Source organism: Plecotus auritus (assembly GCF_963455305.1).
Source record: "Plecotus auritus genome assembly, chromosome: 7".
NCBI lineage: Eukaryota > Metazoa > Chordata > Mammalia > Chiroptera > Vespertilionidae > Plecotus > Plecotus auritus.
This window is the reverse complement of record NC_137774.1, coordinates 132326077-132353975: the sequence shown is the minus strand read 5'-3', so window position 1 is coordinate 132353975 and position 27899 is coordinate 132326077. Positions and strand designations below refer to the sequence as shown.

At 39.4% G+C, this 27899-nt stretch overlaps 1 protein-coding gene across 1 annotated transcript in view; it reads left to right on the top strand.

Moving 5' to 3' along the window:
• Nucleotides 1–27899, top strand: part of MSH3 (mutS homolog 3) — a 139399-nt gene that overhangs the window by 85682 nt on the left and 25818 nt on the right. Inside the window, exons 16-19 of the mRNA XM_080682388.1 lie at nucleotides 4031–4095; nucleotides 6704–6820; nucleotides 13978–14085; nucleotides 20650–20761. Coding sequence (XP_080538514.1) covers nucleotides 4031–4095; nucleotides 6704–6820; nucleotides 13978–14085; nucleotides 20650–20761 — 402 coding nt within the window. The remainder of the gene's footprint in view (nucleotides 1–4030; nucleotides 4096–6703; nucleotides 6821–13977; nucleotides 14086–20649; nucleotides 20762–27899) is intronic.

Here is a 27899-nt window from a genome sequence, read left to right as displayed (position 1 = left end):
TAGGTTAAGTGATGAATTTGAGGTGAGAAATTTCTTAGTTATTAACAGTAGGATGGAATCTCATTGGTTTTTTAAAGCCTCCTACTATTAGAATTTTAATAGTACAAATTAATGTAGAATCACTTCTATGACATTTTTTAGAATTAGTGATTCTAAATAAACACCAAATGAAGTCTAGTTGGCATTGTTAATCAAATTCTGTTAAAAATTTGTGCTAAAGGTATATAAACAGATCATTTTGAGATACTTAAGGGACTAAGAACAATCTTCATCAAATATGATTACTTCTGATCAGTGAAGGAATGAGGAAAACCCTTATTTTATATACATGTGCTTCTATTTTATACCCTTCTTCTCTGTCTGAAGTTCTATGTCTGTACAATAACTTTTGTAATAATCTTTATAAACCTGTTTATAGCAGTGCAAATGGTACATAGATATTGTTATTATCATTTAAATAGGTAAATAGACTGTCAAGCCAGGGTTACTTTTGACAACATTCATTTTCACCTGTTCCCAGTTTTTATATACTCATTAGAACCCTAAGCCTTATTGACTATGGTGCCTTAGTGTCTCTGACTCTCAGAGTATCTATATATATAAAAGCCTAAGAGATGTCCAACCATCCGACTGCTATGACGCGCACTGACCACCATGGGGCAGATGCTCAATGCAGGAGCTGCCAAGCTGTGGTGACTTGGCAGCTGCAGTTCTCAGGTGATGCACCCGGAACCAGAGAGGAGGGAGCCGATTCTGGGGTGCGTCACCCGAGAACTGCCCTCTTGCAATTCGGGACCCCTTGGGGGATGTTGGAGAGCCAGTTTTGGCCTGATCACTACAGGCCAGGCGGAGAGACCCCACCTGTGCATGGATCCGTGCACCAGGCCTCTAGTTTGATGATAATTCTGAGCAGAAACACAGGCTGAAAACCTGGGACCACTGGAGAAAGTGAGGAAACAGGATCAGCACTTACTGAGGAAGTAGCCCAGGAGCTTAACAAGCAGCAGGACCACATGGACTCTCCTGACTCCCACTCTGTCTTGCATCTGTATTGGTTCTGCGTGTGGCTTGCTGGAGGGGCTGTGCTCCTTATGGTCCACCCTGGATACTTACTGACTGAAGTGTTATGCTCCAAAGTATTCATAAGCTGTTCCAAGGGGCTGTGACCAGTAGTGGTTTGTAATGTGTATAAGACACAGATTTGAATCCAGCGTTGTCATGGCCAATTACTTCAAATTATGTACTTACCTGGCTGCCCAGTGACCTCATTGAAGCAGTTTGGGCTTTTTTTCAAAATTTTTACCACCCTTCGTCACCACCATGGAGCTCTGTGTTAGTCATTTTGATCTAGATGTGTCCTTCCTGAATGTTAGTGATCCAATATGTTCCCAAATTTTTTGGTTTGCTTTTGGCATAAATAACTCTTCCCAGAATTATTTTATCAAAAGACCAATATGTCGTCTCATACAACATTTAAAAATAATATTTAAGCAGAATTTTTTAGCATAGTTTTAAAGACATTTTATAATTCCTATCCATGATATTTATTTTATATTTTATCCCCCCTCACTTTTTGTAGCCAAAATGGACTTTTTTGGACTCTTCACTCTTTTTTTTTTTTTTTAAATTGAACCTACTTCTTCTTTTTTTTTTATATATATATATTTTATTGATTTTTTTTTACAGAGAGAAAGGAAGAGTGATAGATAGTCAGAAACATCGATGAGAGAGAAACATCGATCAGCTGCCTCCTGCACACCTCCCACTGGGGATGTGCCCGCAACCAAGTTACATGCCCTTGACCGGAATCGAACCTGGGACCCTTCAGTCCGCAGGCTGATGCTCTATCCACTGAGCCAAACCGGTTTTGGCTGGACTCTTCACTCTTAATTGTTAACTGGGTTTGGCCGATTTGAACTTATTAATTCCTCTCTAAACAAGAGGACATAATTAGTTAAAAATTTTTTGCTAAGAATGAAAATTCTTAAAATTGACTATTAATTGGTAGTATAATTGATGTAAAAGCTACAGTGTTTCTGTTATTAAAAAAGTAAACTCGCCCTGACCGGTTTGGCTCAGTGGATAGAGCGTCGGCCTGCGGACTCAAGGGTCCCAGGTTCGATTCCGGTCAAGGGCATGTACCTTGGTTGCGGGCACATCCCCAGTAGGGGGTGTGCAGGAGGCAGCTGATCGATGTTTCTCTCTCATCGATGTTTCTAACTCTCTATCCCTCTCCCTTCCTCTCTGTAAAAAATCAATAAAATATATATTTAAAAAAAAAAAAAGAGTAAACTCAAGAGCCAGGCTGATACTATCTATATCTATACTAATAAAAAAGTAATATGCTAATTAGACTGGGAGACCTTCCAGAAGACCTTCCGGACGTCCTTTCGGACAAAGCCATGGTGGCGGGGCCAAGGCAGAGACGGTTAGGGGAGATCAGGCCAGGAGGGGAGGGCACTTGGGGGTGAGCAGGCCAGCAGGGGGGGACAGTTGGGGGTGAGCAGGCAGGCAGGCAGGCGAGCGGTTGGGAGCCAGCAATCCTCGATTGCGAGAGGGATGTCTGATTGCCGGTTTAAGCCTGATCCCTGTGGGACATCCCCCAAGGAGTCCCAGATTGGAGAGGGTGCAGGCTGGGCTGAGGGACACTACCCCACCCCCCTGTGCATGAATTTCGTGCACTGGGCCACTAGTATATATATAAAAGGCTAATATGCAAAGTATCCCCTTGGGAGATCGACCAGGAGACTGGGAGTTCGATTGCTCGCGATGACATACGCTGAGCACCAGGGGGAGGCACGGAACAAAGGAAGGCCCAGCTGGCAGCCAGGGAAGAAAGGCCCCGGCCAGGAGCTGGAAGGAAGGCCGAATCCAGCAGCCGGAAGGCCCTAATTGGCCCTGATCGGCGGCCAGGCCTAGGGACCCTACCTTTGCACAAATTTTGTGCACCAGGCCTCTAGTTAATAAGCAGATTTTAAATACCCGAAATGTTATAAAACTAATTAGTGTAAAAAAGTTCCTATAGCTATCTCAAAATTAGTGGTGGCCACAGAGCTTCTGGTTCCATCCTGTACAAAATAGGTTTATTTATTTGAATAAAACATTGAGCCCAGCCAGCGTGGCTCAGTGGTTGAGCGTCGACCTATGAACCAGGAGGTCATGGGTTCGATTCCCAGTCAGGGCACATGCCCAGGTTATGGGCTTGATCCCCAGTGTGGGGCATGCAGGAGGCAGCCAATCGGTGATTCTTTCTCATCACTGATGTCTCTATCTCTCTCTCCCTTCCTCTCTGAAATCAATAAAAATATTTTTTAAAAAACCAAGATTGAATTTCATTGCAATAATACAGGCATGGGAGCAGGAAGACAAGATATATAATGAGTGCTAAAAATGAAAGGTGTGAGAGAAGAACTTGATTTCACTTGCTTCCTGGCCGATTTCAGAAAAGCTGTCTTGTAGACCACAGTTGGATCTCTAAAGATACGGTTTATGTAACTTAAAGCACTCATGGGCAGAAATATCACCCTTAATAGTTGGGGAAGTCAGTGTTTTCTTCATGAGGACACTTTTAGAGGACTCAGGTTCCTTGGATAAAAGCTATTATAATAAATCCTCTTCTGTTCAGAATAGGGGAGGGACCATATCTCAAACTTGTATAACATCCAATAATTAAACATCTATACTTAGAAATTAAGTATTCTTACTAAGTAATAGAATTTCTAACGTAAGTGGGTACTAATAAATGAAATAGGTCATTGATGAAAAAAATCACCATTTGTAGTATGCACAAAACAATGTTATAAACATTAACATGTCAAATTAGCTCCTTTGTTACAAACTTAGGGTTCAATACAAATTACTTTATCTCCAGTATTGGAACTACAATGAATAATATTTGATTGTATGATATATATAAACTTTCTCAAGAATAATACTGGATTTATTTTTTTAGAATAATATTTATTGAGGAAGCTTTAAAATATAATGGTTAATCATTTAAAAATCTAATTTTTATTTATATTTGTTTTAGTTTATGATTGAAATAAAGAACTCTGCTGTAGCTTGTATACCAACTGATTGGATTAAGGTTGGAAGGTAGGTTTGATAATATATATTTTTATATTAACATGCATTAAAATGACATTTATATATCTGTATGCTACTGACTGATAATAACCACATCCTTTTCATAAAAAGCAATTCTTAACCTTTTTTTAAAATGGAACTTTAACCAAAGAAAAATTATTTTTCATTCTTTTTTATCATTAATTTTAAAACATTTTTTTTCCGAAGGGCATTTTACTTGTAAACATTTGTTTTCTTGTTTTGTAAATTACTGTTTTAGTTTTATACATCAGGGTACACTTTAAACATGTGAGAGAGAAAAGCTGAGGGACCTTCAATTTTAAGACTAATTTGGTTGCATGAACTTCTTGATGAATGCCATACCTGACATTTCTTTTACAAAGCTGAAATCCCATTTTCTACTTCCCCAAGCTCTGCATTTCTTTATTCTCTATGCTTTCCATGGCACATAGTTGTAATAGTTGATTACATCTTTTCTGAGAGTTACATCGTGAATCCATGAAAATAAATTAATTAAAAACAAAGTTAGAAGACAGCATTGAGATTCTGCATTTTTTCCTTGGTTAGGCATTAATCTCCAAGAGGATTAATCCTCTGTGAGGATACACTTTATGGAATATTTATTGCTATTGTTATTAATATGCTTGCATGAATTTGAGATGAAAATGTTACATTTGCTTTAGATAGTAGAAGAATGGCTATAGCTGGTGGTATGAAGGAACTCTCTTAAGACTGGAAAAAAATCCTGACATGATGTGTGGATGGTTATTAATTTAGTATTTTAATTAAAAAAATATTATCCATTGCCACTATCAAAGGATGTTGAAGATACAATTATGGGTTTCTTAGCTCTAAATACTATCTTTCTTCCCCTCTGCCCCCCATGTTATCAGAAGCTGTAATTGAGATTTGACTATTGTTAATTTTAGGGGGTATTGTTTTCTTCTTGCAGGCATTTCTTCCTTTGTTTACTTTTGTCCTGTACTACAGCTAATGAATGCAAATATGCTTTATGAAGAGAAATGACTGAAAATCATGTTAGTCTTTGTAGAACAGTAACTGAAATTTGGGCAGAAGAGAAAGGTCTGATAAATATGTTTGCATAGAAATCTAGATGAGCTAATTTAAAAGCAACAGACAAAGCATAAACCCGTGCCAACAACTTTTGAACCTGCAGTGATGTAAATTGAATGAATAAATAAGATAGTTTGGGAAAGCTTTATTATAATTTTTTATCTATTGTTTGGCCATTGGAGTCCTGACAAGGGATAGATTAAAGTAGCATTAGTCAGATTTTAATCTGAAAGGGTTACCCCTAGTCCAGTAACTTGCCACATTAAAGATAACTATGACAGCATATTGCAGTAGTGGGGAGCAGACAAAGGTCAGAATACATTCTGTCATCACTTGCTTATCACTCAACCCTGACCTTTTCTTTGTGAAGGTCTCATCTATATATATAAAAGCCTAAGCAACTGTTATGACCGAATGACTGGAACGACCTGTCGACCAGTTACTATGACATGCACTGACCACCAGGGGGCAGATGCTCAATGCAGGAGCTGCCCCTGGTAGTCAGTGCGATCCCATAGCCAATCTCCCGTGGTCCCTCCCCCCGGCCAGCCAGCCCCCCGATAGGCCTTGATCACTGGCCAGGCCAAAGGACCCCACCCGTACATGAATTTGTGCACCGGGCCTCTAGTTATAGTAATACTATCAACAGCAGTAACACTGCCAGGACCACCACAGAACAAGTCCTAACATTGATACTCATGACAGAGGTACTGTTAACCACTATCTATTTGATCCTTTCAACAGTACCTGTGAGGTAGATGCTATTATTATGCCCATTTTATAGATGAGGAAAGTGATGGTTAGAGGTCAGTTATATTTGCCCAAAGTCATATAGCTAGCAATTAAGTGGCAGAGTTGGGGCCTTGGCCCAGATTCTCTGACTGGGGACCCACGGCATCCCCTAATGTGCTCTACAGCTTCTTGAAGAAGAAGCACAGATTACACGCAAGCCCATAGGAGGAGCACAGGGTATTTCTTCCCATCAGGGTCACCATGCATCTACAGTTAGACCATGAAGAACTCCTCTTTGCTTCCTGAATTTATGCATTGCTATTTTTGTAATGCTTTATTTTTTTTTTCATGGAAATGCTTCAATGGCACAGAAAAGTATAAAATATAAAGAATAGTATGGCCTTCACCAATGTATCCACTTTCCATCTTTGTCAGGACTTATTTTGCCATATTAGCTTCTGATCTTTTTTTTTTTTTAGAGCAAATATTTTCATTTAGTATAATTTAAAGAAAAAGCTTTCTCCTTATGAAATGAAAATTCTAAACTTTGACTTTGCCATATGGATATAATTTAAAATGCATTTTAAAAGCTTCCTGAACAAAGTTCTGTGAACTCCAAGTACTTTATTTACAACAAAGACCTTTGGAATCAATAGAGTTCAGGGCCATAATTAAAGAATATTCTGTTTACAGCTATTTACTTTCAAGGTTCATCAGAGAATAATAAATATCTACTTTAATTTTGTGAAGAGATGGCATTACTGATTTTTTAGTAACCTTGATTTCCTATTTATGTTTTCCCCTCTTCTAGCACAAAAGCTGTGAGCCGCTTCCACTCTCCTTTTATTGTAGAAAATTACAGACATCTGAATCAGCTCCGGGAGCAGCTAGTCCTTGACTGCAATGCTGAATGGCTTGATTTTCTAGAGTGAGTTTACAATGAAAAACATAATCTGACTTTTTGCTATGAGAAATAGACCGGAAAATCTTTCCATCAAAAAGAAAAGTAGGGATTACTGCTTGTGACCTGCCATAAAATAGTTGAGTACATGTGTCCTCTGATTTTATTTTTAATCCATTGAAATGTAAGCTCATTTTAGTCTTTGGTGAGAGACCAAATATACTTTATTGTTACTGTGCTAACATTTTATTGCTAAGGATGTTTAGTAGAGTCATCTTTTTGAAATTCTACCTTGGACTTTGTTTACTTTTCTTATATAAAGGCTTAACATTTTCAGAGTTGGACAAGTGTGGGTTAATTGTTTTGTTTCTCCCCTAACTTTTTATTTTGAAAATATTTAAATCTGTGGGATAGTTGAAATGAATACCTATGTATCCTGAAGTTTAACCTAAAAGTGTTAACATTTTGCCGTATTTGTCTTATATTTCTCATACACTTTTTCCCCCTGAAATGTTTGAAAGTAAGTTTTAGATAACATAACACTTCACCCCTAAATATTTAAGCACACATTTCTAAAAATAAGGACATGCTGCTATATAATCTTAATACCATTACCACACCTAAGAAAAATTAATATATATTTTTTAAATTAATTAAAATAGGTTTTTATTGACTTTTTAGAGCGGGGGGAAGGGAGAGGAAGAGAGAGAAACATCGATGAGAGAGGAATATCATTGATCAGCTGCTTCCTGCATGCCCCCACCGGGGATCAAGCCTGCAACCTGGCCTTGTGCCCTGACTGGGAATTGAAGTGGTGACCTCTTGGTTCCTGGGTCAGTGCTCAACTGCTGAGTTACACTAGCTGGGCAGGAAATTAATATTAATTTAAGAATATATTTAATTACCTCCCTCACAATTTTAAATGAAAGATCTAATCAACTTTTATACATTGCATTTGGTTATGTTGTTTCTTTAGTCTATTTGAATCTAGAATTGTGAAAAACAGAAAGGTTCCCTACCTTTTTGTTTTTTATAACATGAAATTTCTTTTGAAGAGTATTTGCCATTGTCTTAAAGAATCCTATATAATAAGAGAGGAATATGCTAATTATCCATTACACCCTGAGGCCTAACGACTGCCACTAATGACTGGATCACGGATCACCGATCAGCAGGAGGGTGGGGCAATGAGCTCCAAGCAGAGGGCGGAGAGCTACAGGAGGGGGCAGGGCAACCAGCTATGAGGGGGGGACGGGGGGGCGGGGTAGGGGGAGCTCCAGGAGGCAGGGCAGCGAGCTACAAGCAGGGGAGAGCTACCAGTGGCGGTGGGCAGGTGACCAGCTGAGGCAAGCGGCATCAAGCTACTGGCGCATGGATTGTGCACAGGGCTACTAGTCCTATATAATAAAAGCCTAATACGCTAAGTGTCCAACCATTCGTACCACCATTCGACCTGTTGCTATGACGCGCAGTGAGCACCAGGGGGAAGACGCTCCAACAGGTAGGTTAGCTTGCTTTTGGGGTCCAGCCAATCAGGACTGGGCAAGACAGGCCAGACATGCCTTGGAGCCCTCCCGCGGTCCCTCCCTAGCCTCTGAAATATTACTTCTAATTAATTTCCTTTCAATGTGCACAAATCGTGCACTGGGAAGTGACCGAATGACTGGAACGACCAGAACGACTGGTTGACCAGTCGCTATGACGTGCACTGTCCACCAGGAAGCAGACACTCAATGCAGGAGCTGCCCTCTGGTGGTCAGTGAGCTCCCACAGCCAACCTCCCAAGGCCAGCCCACCTCTCGTGGCCCCTCCCCCCAGCCAACCGGCCCCGATGGTCCCGATTGGTGCAGCTGGCCAACCTCCCACAGTCCTTCCCCCAGCTAGCCAACCTCCCACAGCCCCTCCTCCTGACCAGCTGGCCCCAATGGCCCTGATTGGGTTGGCAGGCCAACTTCCCACAGCCCCTCCCCCCCAGTCGGCCAACCTCTCGTGGCCCCTCCCCCCAGCTGGCTGGCCCTGATTGCCCCTATCGGAACTTCCCATAGCCCCTTCCCTGGCCGGCCAACCTCCCATGGTCCCTCCCCCCGGTGGACTAACCTCCTGTGGCCCTAATCGGCCTGATCGCCAGCCAGGCCAAGGGACCTCACCTGTGCACGAATTTGTGCACCAGGCCTCTAGTATGTTATAATAGTCATTGTTCATGCTGACACATTGAAGTCAGTAGTGTGTTGGTAAATGGTTAACAGCCAGCTCTCTGGGAGAGTAGTAGTGCTTGTGGGGTTTGCTGATTTCTGCAGTGTAAATATTTTCACCATGACTGATTTTAAGCTACCGTGGACAGGAGCTGGGAAGAGATGTGCACAAATGACCTTCATGAGTCCGTAGGCGCTGGCTCTAAACCACCACTCATCTAAGCACTTTAATACATACTAGCTCATTATTCCTCACAAGAGCCCTGTGAATTGAGATTTATCACCCCCAATTTATAAACAAATAAAATGAGATGTAGAAAGAAGTAGCTTATAGGTTAAGGTTAAGGACTGGAGCACAGATTCAAACCAGGGTGTCTGATAGCATCTGTACCCTTTGCCCTCAGACTGTCAAGCCTGCCCAAGGTCAATCCATAGGCACCTCTCTAAACAAAAATCTCTCTTAGTCCTTCTCTTTAAAAACTTCAACAGCAAATATTCAGCAAGTTCCTCCAGGGACTTTATATATTTAAGGTAACCAATCTGACAAGTAGTGGGGGAAAAAGAACCAAAGAGAAATTATGTGACCATTTTTAAAAGGTTTGTATCTCTCTTTGCCCAGGGGAGTCTTCAATTATAGGGTCAGAAAGAGATTCTAATTTACTTATCCTGAGTCTTTTGAGGTTATCTTGACTCAGAGTCTTGCATCCAGGAACAGAAATTTGGTTTATTCAGTTCCTTTCTCTATTTACTTGCAATTTCCCATTTTAAGGGTTTTCAGGGTCCTTGAGTCTCAGTTCTCTTGGCTTTTCCCTTAGTAGTATCACTGAGAACATGAAAATTGGACTAAAATTACTTCCTTCAAGCTTCCAGGGTCACATCCTAGGGTTCTGGGATTTGGCGATGTAAGTCATATTCTTCTAGTCATAGTATACATGACTTGATAAATCGGGTTATGTTCTCCCTGTCATTATTCTAGACTAGAGAAGACTCAGTCTCCCAGTTAAAAACATGGGCCTTCTCCTTGATTGCTTCTCTTCATTCTCCTTTTATTTCTTATCAAATTCCTGTTTGTCTCTTTTCCTTTTGAAATATCTTTGATTTGCCCCTGCTTCTCCTGTTCCCTTCTATTAATACCTCAAACCATGACCCCAAACCTTTCTTACTCTGTTAGCCCTCTTCCTGGACTCTTCTGTCAACATAACCCAGGAGAATCTGCTTGTATTATACCATCTGATGCAAGTGAGAAACTGCCAAGAGTGAGCCAACATTAAATATGACATAATAGGAGATTATGATACTCATGACAAATTAAGTGAAGAGAAGGATGCAAAACAGTATTGAAGTATGATACAATTCTGTATGTGAAAATTCACATACATGCACAGCATCTAAATCTTTATACTTTAACAAATCAAATATATATGCTTATGTTAATATTATTGTCCATTTGTTTTTATTCTTTGGAGAAATGTCTATTCACACACACACACACACACAGTCTCAAATATCAACTGATCATTTCTGAATGGAAAGGTTTCTGGGTATTTTAATTTACTTTGTAAATAATGATTTCAGAAGTTTATGTAATACTAGAGGCCCAGTGCATGAAATTTGTGCATGGAAAGGGGGAGGGGTCCCCTCAGCCCAGCTTGCACCCTCTCACAATCCTGGACTGCTGGCTCCTAATCGCTCACCTGCCTGCCTGCCTGGTCGCCCCTAACTACCCCCCCCCCCCACCGGCCTGATCGCTCCTCACTGCCTCTGTGTGCCGGCCTGATCGCCCCTAAATGCCACCCCCCCCCCCGTGAGCCTGGTCACCCCTTACTGCCCCCCTTGCCAGCTTGTTTGCCCTCAACTTCCCCCCTTTGCCAGCCTGGTTGCCCCTAACTGCCCACCCCTCCATGCCAGCCTAGTCTCCCCCAACTGCTCCCCCTGCTGGCCTGGTTGCCCCCAGCTGCCCCCCTGCCGACCTGGTCACCCCTCACAGCCCCTTTGCCAGCCTGGTCACCCCACGCAACCTGCTGTTCAGTCGTTTGGTCATCCCTCACTAACCCCCCTGTGGACCTGGTCGCCCCACACAGCCTGCTGTTCAGCCGTTTGGTCATCCCTCACTAACCCCCCTGTGGGCTTGGTTGCCCCATGCAGTCTGCTTGTTTAGTCGTTTGGTCGTCCCTCTCTAACCCCTCTGCCAGCCTGGTTGTAGGCAGCCATCTTGTGAGGACATGAGGGTCAATTTGCGTATTATCTCTTTATTATATAGGATACATATATTACTTTCAAAATGAGAAAAATACATTAAAGTTTTTACCTAAAAAAAAAAAAATACTGGCTGAAATGTAGTTAAGAGCATTTGCAGCTAGAGCTCCCACTTGAGAACAGCATTGATTGTTATGTGCACTGTTAATTGAGGTGCCAGATGGTGTGAATATGATGTCATTTAGAACATTCACGAACCTGACATCAGAGGATTGAATACCAGCTAATACAAGTGTATTTGTCTCTTACCGAGATAATAACTGTTGTGCATTTAGTCATATTACTTTTGATCAAAATATTGCAAGAAATCAAGACTGGAAGAAATTCTATGAATGGGACCCTCTCTCAAAAAGTCTCTTCTTCTAGAAGATAGGTTGTGGATATTGAATAATCTTCTCAATTGCATAGTCTTTAAAAATTGAATTATATCTTTCATACAGTAGCTCAAATAAAAAAATAAAGTATTTTCCATTTTTATTAATTTCAGGTATCATTGAGCAACATCTGATGGTAAACTGTCACAACAGCTTTAGAACCCGAGTGTTTTAATCTGCCCTCTATGGACCAGCAGTTTCTTCTGACCAGAGATTAAATTGCAGTCCTTTGGCTTCCTGCTTAAGTTGGCTGGTGGCTTAATTGTAGAGCTGCATGTTGTTGTGACATAAACCCAGTCTATCAGATTGTTAGCCGAATTGCCCAATTTTCAGCTTGTCGTTTTCGAAGTATGACTAATGAATGTCTTTGAAATTTGGCAAAGTATAGGAAATGCACAAAGACCAAGAAGTCAAACAACGCTTCATAGGAGTTATGATGATGATGATGTTTGAGGTTTATGATCATTTTTTATTTTATTCACATCTTAATATAATTGATGTGAGAAAGAACATTGTTGTCCATATCAAAATAATCACCTTATGCCTCCCTGCCTTTTTATTATTATTTTTTAACTGAAATGGTCTCCACCGATAACTGTGTCATTCATTTCATGTCTGGAAAGTTACAATATCATCAGTTACCCTCACCCTAAGGCTGCTGCGTAGTAGCAAGTTAGAGTTGTGGTGACAAGACCTGAGAAGGATGGAGTGAGAGGAAGAGAAAACGGAATGTTTTCTTAATGTCTAAGGTCTTTTGATACTTACGTCCAGAGAGGCAAGAGCAGAAGCATCACGTGGGGCTGCTCTCTGGCAAAAGAGAGAGTGCCAGAATAGGAAGACCAGACGGGTCAGTAATTAAACAGGGACAGAATGGGCACGGTCCAAGGGGTAAAGGAGTGGTTTGATCAAAAACGGACGCCCAACTAGGAAGGACGAGGCATAACCCCTGGGCCACTGCTCCGGGGTGTTAGGTTCACGCAGCATGTGGCATCTTCAAAACTAAGAGGCATAGTAAGGTGGCAACTGAGCACCGCCTGTCTGCTCCCAGGCGCCAGTCTCCTTTGTGTTTAGGCTTTAGCACAGCCTCTCTACACTGTTAGTGGGACTCACGTTGTTTGTTTTGATGCACTTTAATTCAGTGAGAAATGGGTAAATTGTGTTCGTTATGTTCTGTGTACTCAGAGAAGTATAAAATATGCTTCACATATAGTTTTCAGTTTATAAATAGTTAACACAAAAGTAAAGCTGGATACTTAAAATGTTTTTAGTATCCAAAATAAGTTGTTTACATAGAATACTTTAGTCTAATGCTACAAGGAAAATCAGAAATTACAAATTCTAAAAAATCAATATAGTGATAATAAAGAATAACTGGTCATGTAGCAGCTTAATCTGGTGGCCTTTTCAAGCTAGCAGGCACTCTAAAACCCTTTGTTTTTAAGAAGCAAGCAGACTACATCTCAAAGTTCCTATAACCCACCATACAATAGAGCAGTCTATTTTAAGGGAAGTATTATACTGAATGCTTATGTCTTTTGGGGAGTTCTTTAAAAGGACGTAAGGGATACCTGTGTTTTTAGAGAACAGGACAAATTGAGAGAGAGAGAGAGAGAGAGAGAGAGAGAGAGAGAGAGAGAGAGAGAGAGAGAAGGAACCTGTGTACATTCCCATGTTTTTTCTGAATAAGTCTTTTAATAAAGAGTCCTTTAAGCTTCTGGACCACCAGCTATTTAATTAACCAAAGATTTGAGGCAATGACTTATTTTTTAAAAACAAATCTGAAAGTAAATTTCTCTATGCACTATTAATAAGATAATAGCAGATCACTGAGAAAAGTCCTTTTCTTCTTGTCTTCAAGATTATGACAAGGTTATGGGCTGGATGTTAAGATTATAACGATAGTTAAGTAAGATAGACATGAACTCCAGCATGGAGAAGCTTCCAATTCAGTGTGCAAGACATTGAAATTGTTATTTCTAGTTTGGATGATGCTATGAAGAGAAGCACAAAAGTAAGCTGACCCATCTGGGTAGTTCATGATGATATTAAAACTAAATGAAAATGATTGCTGCATCTGTGTTAATTATTTCTGAGCTGTAATGTCATGGTGAGATGAAATGTGCAAAATGGTGTTAATAGTAGACATTTTTGTATAGAAGCTGTTTTAAAAATATACAATTCTATCCAAATGAAACAAAAAGAAGCCTCAATAATCGAATTATATTAAATAGAAAAAGTAGTTCCATGTAATTTTCATCTCTCTTAACTGCTAGTTATGACTGTTTATTTTGTTTTAGCTTATCTTAGGTAATAAGGTGCTAAGAAATCATTTTTGCTCACCTTCTTGTTGTTGCTTCTGTAGGAATTTCAGTGAACATTATCAATCCTTGTGTACAGCAGTACATCACCTAGCAGCTATTGACTGCATTTTCTCCCTGGCCAAGGTCGCTAAGCAAGGAGACTATTGCAGGTAATATACTCCCTGCCTTCTCACCACCCCCCCCCCAATTTCAGTGCTTTAGATCAGAAGGCATTATTCAATCAATTTTAGTGTTTTTATACTAAAATTACTCAAATGTGTTGGACTCTTGGTAAAGCTGAAAATTATACACATAGAGCTTGATTTAAAAGTAAATTCCTCTGTTGCTCACTCTATCACTGAACACAGTGAGAGCAGATGCTCACGATAACTCTAGAGGTGAGTATTATATATTTCAATTTTTAAGTTTAGGTGGGTGACATTTTTACAAAGGTACAATCCTTTCATTTGTTAGCTTTGACTTGAACACTTGGTATAGTACTAGTATGTTTAACCTTATAATTATAAAAGTCTCATTTCAATATCTAAATCAGATATGGGTGACACTCAAGGTATGAGTCATTCTGAGGTAAGTTGCTCCCTACTGCTCTCATATTACTCTTCCTTAAGTCCCAAACCTTAAGCTTGAGCCCATATTTTCCCTCAATTCTCAGTCCTCCAGGCCCACTGGGATTGGGGCTTGGGGCTTGGGGATTGGTAGGAGGTGGGTCCTGCCTTTCATACCCTGTTCCCATGGGCAGTGATTTAGGTTTCCAGGAGTCCCAGTGGCCCTGTCTCCACGGTGGTGCTGTGTCTGGGCCCACCCCTGCGGGGCTTCTCTGTGGGGGCTCCACTTCCGCTGGCGCTCTGTGCTTAGGCCTACTCCTGTGGGGCCTCTGGGCTGGAATTTCATGCTGGTGGCTCTCTGGGTCTCTGGTGGGCTGTTCCCTACATGGGCTCTCTGGGTCTCTTATAAGAGCACTAGCCCATTCATGAGGGCTCTGCCCTTAGGACCTAATCACCTCTTAATGCCATCTGGTCGACCCGCGCCCCCCTCGCGGGAGACCAAGTCTGGGCCGGGGCATCTGGTCGACCCACGCCCCCCTCACGGGAGACCAAGTCTGGGCCAGGGCATCTGGTCGACCCGCGCCCCCCTCGCGGGAGACCAAGTCCGGGATCACATTAGACATTAGGTTTCAATATGTGGATATGGGAGGGGGGCACAAATATTCAGTTTGTGGCTCAAAGCCTCAGTTTTTTCATCTAAGAAACAGCGACTGTTTAACGTGCTGGCTTATTGTGAGGACTAAAAAGAAAACAGGGAATACTGTCTATCAGTACTTGTGGCACACTGAACATTAGTAGATATGTTTTGCTGTTCATACTACCTTCATATCTTGGTTTCCTCTCTAGTTTGTATCAAATATATTTTTTTAACATTTAAATGCCCTCTATATCTAGCGTAGTATCCATAGTGGATGTCAAAAAATATTTTTTTAAATGTAAAGCATTTATTTATTTGTGGGAGGAACGTTGAAGGAGTTGGCTATGCCATGTATAGACTCAGAATGTACTCCGTTTACTGTTCTGTTTCATTTTGTTTTGCTGTCTGTTTCTATGTGGAGTGTACCTATAATGTCAGGCACAGTAGTTTTGTTTAAAATAGGATCTTTGCATTTGCTTTTTTGCCCAATTTCTTGTCACACCAGAGGAGCCAAACAGAAAAGATTTGCATAATCAGTTAACTCTAGGCATTGTAGAACTGAAACTTTACAGTGCAGTACATGGGGAAACTTTATAGTCTGTTAATCATCTATAAGAATGAGATACATAAATTTACTCTAGCTGAATCTAGTTCTGAAAGAGTAAGCGTCTGCCTTCATTGGCTTGCTTTCTTATGTATTGCAATGTTAGCAGAAGTCCTTTCTTGTTGCTAAGGTTTGTGAAGCAGATTTTTCCTAGTGGACTCTGTTCCTGAATTAAGCAGAGGACTGCCTACAGCCTGTGCACTTAGTGTGTATTCAGATAAAGCCCTTCCCATGGAAGAACACTTGTGCCTGATCTATGCCTTCTTATGCTTCTTCAAGAGGCTTTTTGCTGTTTGCTGCTGCTGATGCTGTAAGTAGAGGAGAAAGAAGGACATGTATGTGGTTTGCTACAGGACACCAAATTGAAAATTTTATATCTATATGTGTGTGTGTATATTTATATGTACACCTAAACATACATATTATTTATTATACATAAATGTAATTTTCAGTGTGATATAATAATCAGAATCTAGCTTTGTTGTCAGGAGGCCTGGTTCTAGTCCACCCTCTGTCACTAATTAGGTGTGTACTCTTATTTAAGTCTTATATATCCATATATCCATATAAAGGCGTGAGAAGTAAAGTTATGAATTGGTAAATGGGATAAATCTTAAAGTTATAGAAATTCTTTATAAAGATGTAGTTTTAGCAGAAACTCTAACTGAGGAGTAAAAATAGATCTTATTACATCACTGTACAACTATATGATTAATTCCTAGACTCATCAGAAAATTAACAGGCATTTTTAGAGTATCTACTATATGCAAGTTTGGTCCCGGATTTTTCAGTTTGATGCTTCCCCTTCTTCTTTTGACATCTTCCAGTATATATATATATATCAAGAGACCCCTTGATTAGCTAAGGGAAACTTGAATCTCTATTTGAGGCAAGTCCTTCAGAGTGTAGGTTTTGGATCAGACAGGCATGGGGTTTTGAATACTAGCTTGGTTATTTAACATCTGACCTGAAGCAAGTTACTTAACCTCTCTGATGTTATACAGATTAAATGAGATAAAGATATATGAAACTTCTAAGCAGGACCAGGCAAATGATAAGCACTTAGTAAATAATAACTGTTATTATCAAAAGATGTTTACTCAAAAATTAGAAAGAATTAAGTATAGTCAAATTTCTTTATTTTTAATAAAAATATCTGAACTTAAGGGTTGTATTTTTCATTCCCATAATAATTTATTATTTAAAAAAATTAATTTTAGTTCTCTGTCAGTTTTCAATCTTTTATCTTTTAGACACAATAAGCATAGTTATCTGAAAGTCTGTTTCTGATAATCGAAATATCTGGAATCCTTTTGAGTCTGTTTCTATTGTCTTTTGCTTCCGCTTATTTTCATTCATGTATCTTCTTGAATGCCTGATTGTTTTGATTACCCTTGGGTATTACATTTGCAAAATCACTTATAGAAATAAATTGATGATGTATTTCTTCGGAAAGAGTCACATTTCCTTTTATTAGGCATCTCAAGACACTTATAACTATCTGGCATCACCTAATCCACATCTGAGTTTGAGACGATTCAAACATTTCATAGACTGCACCTCCTACTTCAGATGCACTCCTATGCCTGCTGTGTAGCCCTGGGTGTCCCAGTCCAGAGCAAAGATGTCCACAGGGCTCAGCCTCAGCTTTCCCCTCAGAAGTCAGCAGGTACCCTCCCTCGGCCTCTATCCTACCTCAGATCCGGGCCTGGTAATTCCTTGCTGTCTTGTTACCAGGTGCCTTCAAAAGTAACTATAGTTTTCTATACTTTACCCAACTTTTTATTCCTCAATAGGATTGTTCCAAAGCACCTATCAATAAGGCAATTTCAGGAAACATTTCACATGCTAAAAAGTACTTTCGAAGTTATATATCATATATTTAGAAAAATCCACCTGAAAATTTTTAAATGAAAAATCATGCCATAGCCTTTAAGTAGTGCAATCAGTTTTTTTCTTTCAGCAGCCATATAATTGAGTGTAAATAGGCCTGGAATAGGAAACTCTTATCTAAAATGTGTTTTAAGCTAGTACTTAAGTATTTGAAGTTCATACTTTGCAGATTTCCAATTTTTAAAAATATTTTAGTGCATTTGAGCTATTGCAGTTAGTTCAAATGGATTATTTGGTTTCATTAATTGCAATCTTTTCTTTTTATTGACAGTTCATCTACTTCAGGCACAAGTTGTCATTCTAGGTCTTTCTCTTCAGTTTGTATTCTGGATATTACACTGTTTTACTAATGTAGATCATGTTCTGTTTCTCTGGGGCGTTTAAAAGAGAAAGATGCAATTTAAAAAATATCAAATAAAATAAAAATAATTTTATTCAAGTTTAATATTTAATTCTTTCCATATTTCCTCAGTTCTTCCTCAATGCCATAGGTTTCATTAGTATAATTTTCATATCTTTTTTGCTATGACTGTCCTTTCCTAGTGTATCCTCTCAGCTCTGTGAATTATCATTTGCTTCTTACTCTATCAGGAAGTGTTTTGTCATTAAATTATTTTGATAGCAACAATAAGTCAGTGTAGATTTAGAGCAGATCAAATCACTCAAAATTTTATTCTAAGTGAAAACCTTCCAGGGAAATCATGTCAGTGTCATGAATATGACATATTGATTTCACTTGGCAGAGCACCGAAGATTTTATTTTAAAACTGATATCATCTACAGATGGTTTCATTTTTTTACAGTAAATTCACAACCCATCTAGATAAAAGTTCTATTTTTAGACTTCACTCTAAAATTCAAAAACTGCCCTTTTCCTGTAATTACAAAAGGATGGTTTCAAATTGTTTACTCAGAAGATGCTTTAGTTACTTTTTTTTTTATGAAATGTGAGTGTACATTCTTAGGGTTTTATTAGCCAGATATATTTAAGAAGAATTTAAGTATTTAAGAAAGTAGTATTTCTTGTTGTTATGAGTAAGTTCAGAAATGTACTTATATGTGAAAGTTCAGTGTCAAAGAACGTAAGATAATTGATAGGGTATTTTGATGAAAATGACCACCAAATGGCTAAGAAATTGATGAAAAGATGTTCAGCCTTAGTAGTCAATGAGGGCAAATGAAAACAATGAGATAGCACAGTTCACTACCACATTATTACAAATTAGAAATTGATAACACCAACTTCAGGTGAACATATAAACAAACAAGTCAACTTTCATATCCTGCTGGTGGGAAGGAAATGGATATAGATACTTTTATCTACCCGCCCCCCCCCCAAAAAAAATACCCTCTGACTTAGAAATTCCCCTTCAGGAATTTCCTTTAGCTTAGCACAGTGGTTGGCAAACTCATAAGTCAACAGAGCGGCAAACCGCGGCTCGCGAGCCGCATGTGGCTCGCGAGCCGCAGTTTGCCGACCACTGGTTTAGAGGACCATGTGGACATAGGCACATGGACACATGTTGGGGTGTTCATTGCAGTATTGCTTAAAACAGTGAAAAATCTGAATAGTCTAAATATTCAGCAACAGAGAACAGCTCACTCATCTATGCAGCTGCTTCCAAAGAATGTTGAGACCTGATAAATAGATAAAGGTATAGATTAAAAAAAAAAAAAATTAGCCCTAACCGGTTTGACTCAGTGGATAGAGCGTCGGCCTGCGGACTGAAGGGTCCCAGGTTCGATTCCGGTCAAGGGCATGTACCTGGGTTGCGGGCACATCCCCAGTGGGGGGCGTGCAGGAGGCAGCTGATCGATGTCTCTCTCTCATCAATGTTTCTAACTCTCTATCCCTCTCTCTGCCTCTCTGTAAAAAATCAATAAAATATATTTAAAAAAAAAATTAAAGCTTACTAAACAAGACCAGCAAAGCAAAAAAAAAGTGTTTTTGTATAAAAAAAATGTACCAAAGGTACCAAAGGACACCAAAGACCATAGAAAGATGTTTTAATTAAATAGAATATGAAAAATTTAAGGCATTCTGTCCCCAAGTCCCAACATTAATGTAATAACTAAATCAAGAAATGATTTTATATGATTTTATTTATTATGCTTATTATTGAAAATGATTTAAGTAGCAGTAATCTGAAATTTAATTTTTAATTAATGAAAATATCTAAGGGGATAATAGAAATATAAAATATAAAAGAATTTTGTAAAGGTAGTTTAGTGGAGCCATTGCAAGACTGCTAAAGTTTGTACTTTAGGGAACTATTATTATAACAACTAGAGGCCCGGTGCACTAAATTTGTGCACTGGAGCCTGTACCCTCTCCAATCTGGGACCCCTCAGGGGATGTCTGAATGCCTTGGATTGGGCCTAAACTGGCAGTCGAACATCCCTCTCACAATCCGAGACTGCTGGTTCTTAACCGTTCACCTGCCTGTCTGTCTGATAGCCCCCTAACCACTCCTCTGCCAGCCTAATCAACGGCTAACTGCTCCCCTGCCAGCCCGATTGCCTCCAACTGCCCTCCCCTGCCGGCCTGGTTACCCCCAACTGCCCTCCCCTACAGGCCCAATCGCCCCCAACTACCTCCCCTGCCAACCCAGTCGCCCCTAACTGCCCTCCCCTGCTGGTCTGGTCGCCCCCAACTGCCCTCCCCTGCCAGCCCAGTCGCCCCCAACTGCTCTCCCCTGCTGGCCTGGCCGCCCCCAACTGCCCTCCCCTGCTGACCATCTTGTGGTGGCCATCTTGTGACCACATGGGGGCGGCCATTTTGTGTGCGAGGGTGTGATGGTCAATTTGCATATTACCTCTTTATTATATAGGATTGTCTTCCCAATTCTTATGTTATAGTTAAAAATTTAACTTTTATACTCAAAGACTTATTCTGGACATATGTTCCTAAAGTCCTTATCTTAGGTTTTGTTGTCTGAATGACTGACCACAGAAATTTTCCACGTTACCTTACAGAAAATTTTTAAAGGCTATTTGCTATGTCTAGTAAATTAAAACAGGTTTCTTTTTACAGACCAACTCTGCTAGAAGAAAGGAAAATCATCATAAAAAATGGCCGGCACCCTGTGATTGACGTGTTGCTGGGAGAACAGGATCAGTATGTTCCCAACAGTACAAATTTGTCAGTAAGTTCTATATTATGCCCCCAAATAAGTAAAAGGTGACAACATGGAACTTTTAAATACCAAATAAAATTTAAAAAATTTACCCAAGTTTTAATTTTGGCTTTAAATGGACTAATTTTTGGCGATAGCTAAAATATGAAATTGGTGCTCTTTCCAGTGAAAGATGTTCTGTAGAGGGAAAGATCTAACAACTAAGGATTAGTCTTAATTAGTTATACCAGGTAACCCAGTAAAAATATATTATATTTATAAATGCTCACAAGTGCTGATGGAGTGGAATCACACCGTGGTTTTGCAAATTCTGTTAGTGTGTTGTGCTATATGCCTTATCTGGGGTTCCACTGTATTCACATATTCTGTGAGAAAATCACAGATGCTTTGGCTGATTTCAGTGATGAGAATTTTCTGGCTAGAGTTGTCTTACAGAACATTAATGATCCTAAATATCTATTCCTTTAACATGTACTTACTGAGTGCCTTTTTAGCCCTGGTAGTGAAGCAAGTATTAGGACAGAGTGGTAAGCAAGGCAGAAATACTAGTATTCCTGTCCTCAGAGAGCTTGTGTTCTAATAGAGAAGACAGGCCATTACCGTATAGTTTGGGATGATTCACATCCAGGACAGGATGGAGCAGGATGGTAAGAGATTCACCATACTCAGAATGGCACACAATTTAAAATTTACGAATTGTTTATTTTTGGAATTTTTTATTTAATATTTTTGGACATTGGTTGATCTGGAGTAATTGAAACCATGGAAAGTGAAACCACAGATCAGGGGGGACTACTGTACTAGGCAGAGAATGATTGAAGCTGGGGGGAAAAGTGAACTAGTGGGGGAGAGAAAGAGAGAGGGAGAGGGATAAAGAGAGGAAGAGGGAGAGGGAGAGGGAGAAATATTGTGAAAGATAAAGCCATATGCTAATTAAAGTCGTAAGGGCAGTTTTGTTCAGTAATATTGCAATAGAGTAAAGAGTCCAACAGGAACTGAACTCATCTTCTGTATTTGCAGAGTGGGCATTTTAAAGGTACAATGAGAGAACAAGGAGGGGGGATGGTGTGAGGGTGGGAGGGTCATGAGCAGATTTAGGGCAGTGGAAAAGCAGGAAAGGGGGTTGGTTAATGTGAAACCTGTCTGGGTTTACTAACTGGCAACTGGTACTTACACCCTTCTACAGGGCCTGGGAATATATATATAAATATATATATTTTACTTATAAATATTTCAAAGAGATGGTTCTCAAGTCCTTGAGAACTCAGTTCTTGGTGGAAAATTTACATCTCAAAGGGGCAGAGAAAGGATTTATAATTGCAAGCTTTCTGAAGTAAGAGGACTCTGGGGCGCTTCTGCCTATCACCAGGTTTTGGCTGGAACAAACAGTAAATGCTTCTGACTGCGCTGTTTTCTCGAGCAGACACTTTAAGGGGAGATGGAGTCATCCTAAGGATGTGACCTTGAGCAGTTTGTTCTGGTCTCTTATTGAGGAGGGTAATGGAAATGATTTTTACAGAGCTGGTGCAGTTTTTATAAGACAGATCTGAGGCCTGACTAGAGTTTGGTCAAGGAGAGAGTCTTTGTCAACATAGAGTAAAATTAATCTGGCGATGAGATCAAAGACTTAATATGTAGACTTAGTTAGGTGAGAGAGGTCTTATCAGAGAATGAGATGGGAGGCTTTCAGATTTCAGAGGTCATGTTCTTCTGGGTGATGGCAAGATGCTAGGTATGGCCATGGAGGTGAGATCAGGTGAAGAGTTTGGGAATGGTCATCCACGTGAATGTTGACATCATCCAAGATAACCATAGAGCAAGGGGTTGAGACTGGTGACCTGGTGGTTTGTAGATGTCTGCACTAAGGACAAGTAGAGATGGTAAAGCCCTAAAGAAGCAGATATGGGAGACCCTCTGAACCCTGAGATACTTGAGGTAGGATGTGGCAAACAACTCAGCCTCCACATGAAACAGCCAGGTTTCAGTTTAAGCTAGTGTTATGAAGGAAATGTTGACATGAGGTTAGAAAGGTAGAAGTATTTGGGAATTTTTCAGAGGACAGTGGAGGAATTTAAATGTAGAAGAGCAGCTGGAAATTAGGTCAGAGGGAGGAAGCTGAAAACATAAGGTGGGGTTGGGAATATAACAGCCATCTTGGGCTTTGAGCAAGGATGACAAAGATGTGCGCATGGTGAATTTGGCTAGCCACAGGGTGGTAAGTGGAAGGAAATGCTTTGAATTACTTCTAATTTAATGTTACATTTTTATATCATATAAAGACTTTTGGTAGTATATTACCCAATCCCCAATGTCTATAAACTTGTTCATTCTCATTAGGGAATTGGTAAATTACTTAATTTATCAAACCAAGTTAATAAGTACTAATGCTTTTATTATCTTTTAAAGGAAGTTTATGTGCACATAAGAATTTTCAGTTCCCATAATACCAGTAGGGTATAGCTTTTCTTGAGAAAATATATGGTTATAACATTTAGTACCTTAGTTTATATTTTACTTGTAAATCACTTAAACATCATTTCCTGTCTCTGTTCCCATCCCCTAGCACACCAGCCAGTGTGATCCCAAACTTTTATCTTTGACATTGATTTTTTTCTTTTTTTACCTTTTTCATTTTTTCCTTTTTCCTCTTTCTTTTAAATAATGTATTTACACTATTTAATAAAGCCAGATTTGAGAAACTAAAATAGCTTTGTGCCTAATTACAAGAATGTTTTAAGGAAACATTGAACTCTTATATTTAAATTTTTACAAAATAAATGCACTGATGTATTCCAGCAAGAATCTCGGAATATTCCAGAATATTCTATTCTTTTACATATGCTTTTTCTAACTTGAGTAGGAGTTGATATAGAACTGTTGCTATGGTGAAGTGCATTCTATTTTGCAGGGTATAAAGGGATAGTGTTAAAAAGAACTTACTATGTTGAGTTTAAACTCAATTTAAAATACTTTTTAGGTGTTTATTATAAGATATACCCTGAAAATAATTTTCTGAAAGTCAAATGACATTGTTGCTTTTGATAATCATGTAATTTTAAGTGTGGTCTCTTTTCCATGAAATTATAAGTACACTTTTCTGGATTTTGTATTACATTAACCTGTTATAGTGCTTCTAAACAAACCAACTTTCTGCCCTCTTTTCCTCTCCTGATTTTAAGAATAGTTTTTCTACCACATTTCACAATCTTGCACTTTTTATGAGTTTTTTGTTAGCATTATTTTATGAATATTTTGTTCTTATGGATTTGGCACTTTATTTTGTGTCAGTATTGTTCTTGATGTCAGGCTTACAAAGAAGAAAGAGATATACATTCCTAATCTAGTAGGAGATATACCCAATTAAATTAGCACTAATAGAATACGTTAAAAGACTGTGAGGGAACTAAAAGATTGCCCAGTAGAAAAATTGGCAACAGATTCCAGTAGAGGATATCTAATGGGCAATAAACAAATTAGGTTTAAATGTATAATATATACATCTTCTGACATGCAGCTTTTCATTCTCTTAAAGGCATCATTTGATGAATAATAGTTCTTAATTTTAATGCACTCTAATTTTTCAATCTTTTCCTTTATAGTTAACTAGTGGACCGATGCACGAAATTCGTGCATGGGGCGGGGGGTGTCCCTCAGCCTGGCCTGTACCCTCTCCAATCTGGGACCTCTCGGGGGATGTCCGACTGATGGTTTAGGCCCCATCCCTGGTATGGGGCCTAAATCATCAGTCGGACATCCCTCTTGCAATCTGAGACCGCTGGCTCCAAACCGCTCACCTGCCTGCCTGCCTGATCACCCCTAACCACTCTGCCTGCTGGCCTGCTTGCCCCCAACTGCCCCTCCCCCCCCCCCCCCGCTGGCCTTCTTGCCCCCAACTGCCCCCACCTTGAGGGCATGATCACCCCCAACTGCCCCCCCCCCACTGGCCTGATCGCCCCCAACTGCCCCCCCCTTGCTGGCCTGATTGCCCCCAGCTGCCCTCCCCTGCTGGCCTCATGGCCCCCAACTGCCCTCCTTGGCCAGCCTCATGGCCCCCAACTGCCCTCCCCTGCTGGCTTCATGGCCCCCAACTGTCCTCCCTGGCTGGTCTCCCGGTCTAATTAGCATATTACCCTTTTATTAGTAAAGATTGTAATTTCGATCTGTTTAAGAAATCTTTGTCTACCCCAAGGTCATATGTTATTGTCTGGTTACCTCATTTTTTCCACTTATCTTTCAAACTATAATCCTCCTGGAATTGACTTTTGTTTAGGATGTAAATTATGAAATCAAGATTCTTTATTTTTCTATATGGATATCCTTTTGACCTGGCACCAATTATTGGAAATACCATCCTTTCTCTACTGTGCTGCAGGGTCACCTTTGTCATAAATTTACAAACTGGATACATGTCAATCTGTTTCTGGACTCTGTTTTATTCCTCTGGTCTATTTGTATGTCCATATGCCAGAATTACCCAAAATTATTGTAACATTGCTGTACTGAGCTGTCTAGTCTATGAACATGATATATTCCTTCATTTGATTAGGTCTTCTTTAATTTCTTTCAATAATGTTTTGTAGTTTTCTATATAGAGGTCTTGTTCATTTTGTTAGACTTATTTCTAGGTAGTTGATTTCTTTTGATATTGTGGTAAGTTATATAGTTAACATTTAAAATTTTTCAATTGTAGCTAAAATGTAGAAATAAAGTTGACTTTTGAATACTGAATTTTTATACCAGAAGGATCTTATTAAATTCATTTATTGATTCTAATAATTTTTATAGATTTCTTTAGATGTTCTGGGAACACATCATAACATGTAGGAATAATGGCAGTTTCATTATTTTCTTTTCAATCCTTATACCTTTTATTTCCTTTTCCTGCATTTTTTTAATGAATGGATATGGAATTTTATCAAAAGCTTTCATTGTATCATTGGAGATTGTCATATAATTTCTCTTCTTTATTAATGTGGTAAATTATTGATTGGCTATTGAATATTAAACCAACCTTGTATTCTTAAAAAACTCTAAATGATTGATATCCTTGAATTGGCTTACTGATATTTTTTAAAAAATATATTTTATTAATTTTTTACAGAGAGGAAGGGAGAGGAATAGAGAGTTAGAAACATCGATGAGAGAGAAACATTGATCAGCTGCCTCCTGCACACTCTCTACTGGGTGTGTGCCCGCAACCAAGGTACATGCCCTTGACTGGAATCGAACCTGGGACCCTTGAGTCTGCAGGCCGACGCTCTATCCACTGAGCCAAACCGGTTAGGGCATGGCTTACTGATATTTTATTAAGAAGTTTTACATATATATTTATGGAAAAAATTGGCCTGTAATTTTTCTTTCTTGTAATGTACTTGTCAGGTTTTGGTATCAAGATATGTTGGCCTTTTGAAATGATTTGGGAAGAGTTCCTTCTTGTTCTATTCTCTATAAGATTTTTCGTAAGATTAGTGCTATTTATTTTATGTTTGCAAGAATTCAGTGGGGGAGTTATCTAGGTTTAGAGTTTTTCTTGTGGGTGTGGAAAGGCTTTTAATCACAGATTTACTTTAATAGATACAGGATTATTCATATTTTTTCTTTCTTTCTTTTTTTTTCTCATCTGCTCCCATAATTCAATTGTAACCAAGTCAACAAGTTTTAATAAATGCTTTACATTTGACTTAATTCCCATGATCCTCAAGTAGATGCCTTCACCTAAATTTTAAAGAAAATTGGAGTTACACAGCTGTTAAGTTTGGATCTATATTTCAGACTTTGTATACATTTTTATACCTTCAGTGCCAGTAAAGGACTCAAACACTTAATCTTGTAATCCTTTTTTAAAACCCTCACCAGAGTATATTTTCCCCATTGATTTTTAGTGTAAGGGAGGGAAAACAACAATGTGAGACAGTTTAGTTGCCTCCTGCACACTCCCCATCCAATTGGAGCAGGGGATCAAACCAAAGTACTCAGGATATTCTAACCACTATACCACACCAGCCAGGGCACGTCTCGCAGTTCTTTATCTGCTGACCTGACCACCTGTTTTAGATTCATGGCCTTAGCTTCCATAGGTTCTTAGGAAGACACTAAGGGAAAACCCATCACTTTACCTTTCCCCTTAAACACCAATATGCAAAATGCAAATCCAAATGGTCCAGTTAAAAACAAAAAACCCAAAACAAAATGGTCGTTTAGTTTGTCCAACTGAAGCCTTACTGACACCTTTTAACTCCCATTAATTAATTCCATCAAGTCCACCCCGCTTCCTTTTCTTTAATGGTCCCTTAGATCATATAAGGGTTGCCATGACAGATCTGTCCTACAGAAACCCATGGTTCCCAGCCCATGTCTGATCGCATGGAGCACTAAAGAGAACTCTCCACCAAACCAAACCTAGTAGCTGAATCTTAGTAGGCTTGAGTGCTATCTTAACTTAATCTGGCCAGGATTCTAGACTGCAAATTTTATTTTGGGTCATCATTTTAAAATCTTTGAAAGAACTCTGAACACAAGAGCAAATTATAATTTATCCCTGGGATCAATGTCATCAGTTTTTTGCAAGATATACAAAATCCAGTTTCTGGCCTTAGGATAACCCACATTTCTACTAGATATACATCAGTCTAGAAGAAAAATTGTTAGGTTTTCATGATATATTTCTTTGACTATGAAGCCTTCTATGCACAGGGACCCATAAATCCTTACAGCTGCTTTCTATAATACAAGCCAGTTTGATATGTAAAACACCTGTATGTTTAAAATTCAGATTGCTGGAGCCCATCTCAAGATTTTGGTTATGACTAGAATAGTCCAAAGTCCAACATGAGGGAGCCCAGTGGAAAAATCTTGGGCTCAGGAATTATCTCCCTAGGAATGGCCTCAGTCCTGTCACTCCTTTTTTCCCTTCTGTAGACCATGCCCCATGGAACAGTTTAAGGACACATTCTTCCACTCATTGTGAATTGTGAGTATACAACGCAAACAGACCTTTCAACTATTTAATACTTATCTACACACACGTTACCAACAGGTATAATTCTCATTTTATAAATGAAAAGTTCAAGTCAGGTATCGGTCCAAAGGCCTCTTTCTTCCTCAGGGAAGTTTGCAGAGGACCCCAGGCCTTGATACCCTAACTCCT